This window comes from Rana temporaria, chromosome 6 (assembly GCF_905171775.1).
Source record: "Rana temporaria chromosome 6, aRanTem1.1, whole genome shotgun sequence".
Taxonomy (NCBI): domain Eukaryota; kingdom Metazoa; phylum Chordata; class Amphibia; order Anura; family Ranidae; genus Rana; species Rana temporaria.
Genome location: NC_053494.1, coordinates 211,174,980 through 211,181,852, shown reverse-complemented (window position 1 = coordinate 211,181,852; position 6,873 = coordinate 211,174,980). Strand labels below are relative to the sequence as shown.

At 45.7% G+C, this 6,873-nt stretch overlaps 1 protein-coding gene across 5 annotated transcripts in view; it reads left to right on the top strand.

The window, feature by feature from the left end:
• Positions 1-1,032: 1,032 nt before the first annotated feature.
• The window catches only part of TNS1 (tensin 1), a 506,243-nt gene continuing 500,402 nt past the window's right edge, over positions 1,033-6,873 (top strand). For 3 of the 5 annotated variants that reach the window (XM_040358205.1, XM_040358204.1, XM_040358201.1), the window contains exon 1: positions 1,034-1,350. In XM_040358205.1, coding sequence (XP_040214139.1) covers positions 1,270-1,350 — 81 coding nt within the window. In that variant the 5' untranslated portion in view covers positions 1,034-1,269. Of the gene's footprint in view, positions 1,351-6,873 lie in introns of all 5 variants that reach the window. The other 2 variants (XM_040358202.1, XM_040358200.1) reach the window with 1 other exon arrangement.

The window sequence follows — 6,873 nt, the reverse complement described above, 5'->3', positions numbered from 1 at the left end:
AGCACTCTGACCCCTCTACACCCCAGATATCCTCCCAGCACTCTGACCCCTCTACACCCCAGATATCTCCCCAGCACTCTGACCCCTCTACACCCCAGATATCCCCCCAGCACTCTGACACCTCTACACCCCAGATATCCCCCCCAGCACTCTGACCCCTCTACACCCCAGATATCCCCCCAGCACTCTGACCCCTCTACACCCCAGATATCCCCCCAGCACTCTGACACCTCTACACCCCAGATATCCCCCCCAGCACTCTGACCCCTCTACACCCCAGATATCCCCCCAGCACTCTGACCCCTCTACACCCCAGATATGCCCCCAGCACTCTGACCCATCTACACCCCAGATATCCCCCCAGCACTCTGACCCCTCTACACCCCAGATATCCCCCCAGCACTCTGACCCCTCTACACCCCAGATATCCCCCCAGCACTCTGACCCCTCTACACCCCAGATATCCCCCCAGCACTCTGACTCCTCTATACCCCAGATATCCACCCAGCTCTCTGACCTCTCTACACCCCAGATATCCCCCAGCACTCTGACCCCTCTACACCCCAGATATCCCCTACCTCCTACCTACTTGATGTCTGTTTACCTGCACTGTCTCAATTGTAGGGGCCCCAGAGCATTACTTCGCCCAGGGGCCCATGATGCTATTAAGACGGCCCTGCTTGGCACGCGGCGCGTTCCTGAATCCGCAGCCAGAAAAGAAGGAAAAGAAAGACCCCCTATTTTTCCCCTAGGAGGGCGAGGAGGGGGGTAAGTGGGGGGTGGGGTGACATAGGGGAGCCGAGGTATACGGTGAAGAGGAAATACCAAAGAATTACATTTTTTTCTCTCTCTGAAAAAAAAAAGTCTCCTTGTCGCTGGCAGTGGCTGTGGAGGATGAGGGGGGGGGGGGGGTCGGAGGGGGTGGGACGACCAGCCAGACAGCTCCGCCCTCCCTTCAGGAGGTGTGAGGACGGGGAAAAAACTTGGAAAGAAAGAGGCAAGGACTGTTAGAGAGGGAAAGTGTGATGTGGACTGTGCAGAACAGGGAGATCTCGCCCCGACACAACGTCGCCGTCCAAAGGGACGAATAACGCCAACCTTCCACCCAGCGGGCGCAGCAAATCCCGGAGGGCACGTCGGAAGGGAGCCGAGGGGTTAACTTTTTTTTTTTTATCCATCGTTACCTGACTGCGATGGAATCGGGCGCCCCGGTCCTGCGGATTCGTGTCGCTGCTGCCTTGGCGTAAAAAGGATTTCTCCCCACCAGCAATGCCCACTGCGTCACTGTGCCTCCCGCGCCCGCGCTCGGACCCCAGGATGACCTGGCTCTGCCTGTCCTGCATGCTCTGGGTACGTAGCCTCAACCTTCACTCTCCTCACCCAAACTTTTCCCAACAGCATCAAGACGAGTGATGGGGGAAAAAAAACGTAAATGGCGATCACGTCTTTTGTACCGAAGTCACTGCGCCCGCGGCGCTTTTGTTGGCAGCGATGTTTTCTGTGCCATAAGTTTGGGGCGGAAATGCCGGACCACTGAGAGGGTTCCTCTATCCTGGGGCCATGTGCACATTGCTGTGATCTCTTCTCAGAGTGATGAGCGCTGGCTGGTTGCTATGGGTTACCGCATCCTGTACATTGGTCCAGGGATATGCCATACTGATACTTTGTGCAGATTATCAGAGTCACTGATCTTTCCTCTACTTGGAGGATCATGTGACATTTCTAAATGGATACAAAAGTAGTATTTCCAGGGATAAGCCAGTGATACATTGTTGCAGTTATACTTTGTTGCAGAGATGCATTGTTGCAGTGCAACTTTTTTTTCGATTTTTAGAGTGTAATTGAACTTTCCTCTTTTTTAAGTATGTGGCATTTCTAAATGGATACAAAAATAGTCCGTCCAGGGATAAACCAGTGATACATTGTTTCAGTGATACATTGTTGCAGTGATACATTGTTGCAGTGATACATTGTTGTAGTGATGCATTGTTATAGTGATACATTGTTGTAGTGATGCATTGTTATAGTGATACATTGTTGCAGAGATACATTGTTGCATAGATACATTGTTGCAGTGATGCATTGTTGCAGAGATACATTGTTGCATATATACATTGTTGCAGTGATGCATTGTTGCAGAGATACATTGTTGCAGAGATACATTGTTACATCGTTGCAGTGATGCATTGTTATAGCGATACATTGTTGCAGTGATACAGTGTTGCAGTGATACATTGTTGCAGTGATACATTGTTGCATTGATGCATTGTTATAGCGATACATTGTTGCATATATACATTGTTGCAGTGATGCATTGTTGCAGAGATACATTGTTGCAGAGATACATTGTTACAGTGATACATTGTTGCAGTGATGCATTGTTATAGTGATACATTGTTGCAGAGATACATTGTTATAGCGATACATTGTTGCAGTGATGCATTGTTATAGCGATACATTGTTGCAGTGATACATTGTTGCAGTGATACATTGTTGCAGTGATACATTGTTGCAGTGATACATTGTTGCATTGATGCATTGTTATAGCGATACATTGTTGCAGTGATACTTTGTTATAGCGATGCATTGTTGCAGTGATACTTTGTTGCAGTGATGCATTGTTATAGTGATACATTGTTGCAGTGATACATTGTTATAGTGATACATTGTTGCAGAGATACATTGTTGCAGTGATACATTGTTGCAGTGATACATTGTTGCATTGTTATAGTGATACATAGATGCAGTGAGGCATTGTTGCAACGATACATTGTTATAGTGATACATTGTTATAGTGATACATTGTTACATGGATGCATTGTTGCAGAGATACATTGTTGCAGAAATACATTGTTTAGATTATCAGAGTGAAATTGATTTTTCCTCTTTTTTAGTATGTGACATTTCTAAATGGATAAAAATATTCCGTCCAGGGATAAACTAGTGATACATTGTTACAGAGATACATTGTTACAGAGATACATTGTTACAGTGATACATTGTTGCAGTGATACATTGTTGCAGTGATACATTGTTGCAGTGATACATTGTTGCAGTGATGCATTGTTACAGAGATACATTGTTACAGTGATACATTGTTGCAGTGATGCATTGTTACAGAGATACATTGTTACAGTGATACATTGTTGCAGCTATACTTTGTTCAGATTATCAGGGTGTAATTGATCTCCTTTGCATTGCAGATGTGACATTTCCAATTAGATGCAAAAATATTTCTCTGTAATCTCTCCCAGATGACGCCCCTCTTATATCTGTGGCACATAGGGGGGGGGGGGGGAGCCCCGGCAGGTTGCTATGGGTTACTGCATTCTGCACAATGGTAAAGGAGTAAACCAGTGATACATTGTTGCAGTGATACATTGTTACAATTCTGTGTTGTAACAGAATATCATTATAATTTATATATTTTGCTTAATTTTCCTTTACATTAAGGATGTGATACTTTGTAACCGCCCTCCTTATATGTGTAGTACACGAGGGGGGGGGAGCCCCGGCTGGTTGCTATGGGTTACTCCATCATGGCACATTGGTCCGGTTAAACCAACGATACATTGTTACTGTTTTTGCAATTTAAGAATTGTTACATTGTTGCAGTTGTGTGTTGCATCAAAGTATCAGAATGTCATTTATCTGTGTTTGCTTTATTTTTTCCTCTGCACTGAGGAAGTGATATTTTTAATTAGATGCAAAAACAATTATCTATAATATTTATGTGTTGACCACGTTTCTGATGAGCGATGGCCGGTTGCTATGGGTTACCGCATCCTGCATATTGGTAAAAGGATTAAGCATTGATACTTTGTTACTGTTCTGTGTTGTATCAGTCAGTAGCATGCAGCTGGCCGGTTGCTCCGGGTTACTCCGTCCTGCACATGAGTTCAGATAAACCATCGAAACATTGTTATGCTTCAATCTCAGATTCTCAGTGTAATTCATCTCCTTTGTTTATCTTTCCTGTACACTGAGGAGGAGGCGACGTTTCTGATTGGATGCAGAAATATTTCTCTTAGAGTGATAGAAGCCGGCTTCTGCTTATCTTTATCCAGCCCATGGGTCACTATTCTTTTCTCCCCACTGACACCTACAGCGGGGCATCATTTCTGACACCAATGATGGGACACTATTCTTCCCACTACTATCAATGATGGGGCACTATTCCTCCCACTGACACCAGTGATGGGACACTATTCCTCCCACTGACACCAATGATGGGGCACTATTTCTTCCACTGACACCAATGTTGGGGCACTATTCCTCCCACTGACACCAATGATGGGACACTATTTCTTCCACTGACACCAATGTTGGGGCACTATTCCTCCCACTGACACCAATGATGGGACACTATTTCTTCCACTGACACCAATGATGGGACACTATTCCTCCCACTGACACCAATGATGGGGCACTATTCCTCCCACTGACACCAATGATGGGACACTATTTCTTCCACTGACACCAATGATGGGACACTATTCCTCCCACTGACACCAATGATGGGGCACTATTCCTCCCACTGACACCAATGATGGGACACTATTTCTTCCACTGACACCAATGATGGGACACTATTCCTCCCACTGACACCAAGACATTTTCTCCCCCCAGCCTCTATAGGGTTTGAAGGACAGTCAATCGGTCCTTTGTTTAGAGACCCCTTCATTAGACGATTGATACTTTGTTACTGTTCTGTTGTATTAGATTGTGTCACCGATCTCCTTTGCTTCTCTTTCCTCTCCATTGAGGATGTGACATGTGGAATTAGATGATCTCTATACTCTCTCCGCTGACCACACTTCCCAATACAAGGGATGGCGGCTGGTTGCTATGGGTTACGGAACCTTGTACATCGGTCCACTTGTACAGGTTTCTGTGATTTGTTTACTGATCTAGATGCAGCGTATGTTTCCACCCCTGTGTGTACAAGTGCATTGAAAACAATGATCTGCATTTACACAGAAAACGCCTGTCTGCCTAACAACGTCGCATTTCTTAGGCCTCATGCGCACAAACAGAAAAAAAATGCCACTGATAGGGGCGCCTGCCATTTATTTTTATGCCTCTGAAAACAGCTCCAGGAACTGGAGTCTGCTCACATAATTTGTAATAAAAACATATTTGCCATTCTGAAGCTTCCCTCCAACCACTTTGCATATTATTTTATATATACTGTGATTCTGTACTTGCCAAATATGCTGCAGAAATCTCCCTCCGCTGAGTCTGGCTGCAGCCATTTTAACTGTGGGCAGCTGAAGCTGCTGCCTTTTCACTTCCTGGATTTATACAGACACACCTCCAGCTCTGCAGCTGTCATTGGCCCTCTTATGACTCGCCCCCCCCCTTCCTTCCTTTCTTCCTTCCTTCCTGACAAACTCTCAGGAGAGTGAGAGAGAGAGAGAGAGAGAGAGAGAGAGCAGTGCATGATGTCATAAGTCTAGGCTCATGACCAGACAGGAAACAGGAAGTGGGCTGTATAAGGAAACAGGAAGTGGGCTGTATAAGGAAATAGGAAGTGGGCTGTATAAGGAAACAGGAAGTGGGCTGTATAAGGAAACAGGAAGTGGGCTGTGTAATGAAACAGGAAGTGGGCTGTATAAGGAAACAGGAAGTGGGTTGTATAAGGAAACAGGAAGTGGGCTGTGTAAGGAAACAGGAAGTGGGCTGTGTAAGGAAACAGGAAGTGGGATGTATAAGGGAACAGGAAGTGGGCTGTATAAGGAAACAGGAAGTGGGCTGTATAAGGGAACAGGAAGTGGGCTGTGTAAGGAAACAGGAAGTGGGCTGTGTAAGGAAACAGGAAGTGGGCTCTATAAGGAAACAGGAAGTGGGCTGTATAAGGAAACAGGAAGTGGGCTGTATAAGGGAACAGGAAGTGGGCTGTGTAAGGAAACAGGAAGTGGGCTGTGTAAGGAAACAGGAAGTGGGCTCTATAAGGAAACAGGAAGTGGGCTGTATAAGGAAACAGGAAGTGGGCAGTATAAGGAAACAGGAAGTGGGCTGTATATGGAAACAGGAAGTGGGCTGTATAAGGAAACAGGAAGTGGGCTGTATAAGGAAACAGGAAGTGGGCTGTATAAGGAAACAGGAATTGGGCTGTATAAGGAAACAGGAAGTGGGCTGTATAAGGAAACAGGAAGTGGGCTGTGTAAGGAAACAGGAAGTGGGCTGTATAAGGAAACAGGAAGTGGGCTGTATAAGGAAACAGGAAGTGGGCTGTATAAGGAAACAGGAAGTGGGCTGTATAAGGAAACAGGAAGTGGGCTGTGTAAGGAAACAGGAAGTGGGCTGTATAAGGAAACAGGAAGTGGGCTGTATAAGGAAACAGGAAGTGGGCTGTATAAGGAAACAGGAAGTGGGCTGTATATGGAAACAGGAAGTGGGCTGTATAAGGAAACAGGAAGTGGGCTGTGTAAGGAAACAGGAAAAGTGGGCTGTATAAGGAAACAGGAATTGGGCTGTGTAAGGAAACAGGAAAAGTGGGCTGTATAAGGAAACAGGAATTGGGCTGTATAAGGAAACAGGAAGTGGGCTGTATAAGGAAACAGGAAGTGGGCTGTATAAGGAAACAGGAAGTGGGCTGTATAAGGAAACAGGAAGTGGGCTGTATAAGGAAACAGGAAGTGGGCTGTATAAGGGATTTACTGGAAGAAAAAAAATGTTTTACGATCCAAAGTTAAAACAACAACAACAACAAGGGCAGAAGATTTAATGGATGGAAAGATGAAAAAATGGAAGGTCCACTTTAAGGATTTTTACAGTTAGACCCCTTTCACACTGGGGGCCGCGGCCGCATTTGCGCTAAAACACTTCCCCGTTTTAGTGGCGCTTTTTGGCCGCTAGCGGGGCGCTTTT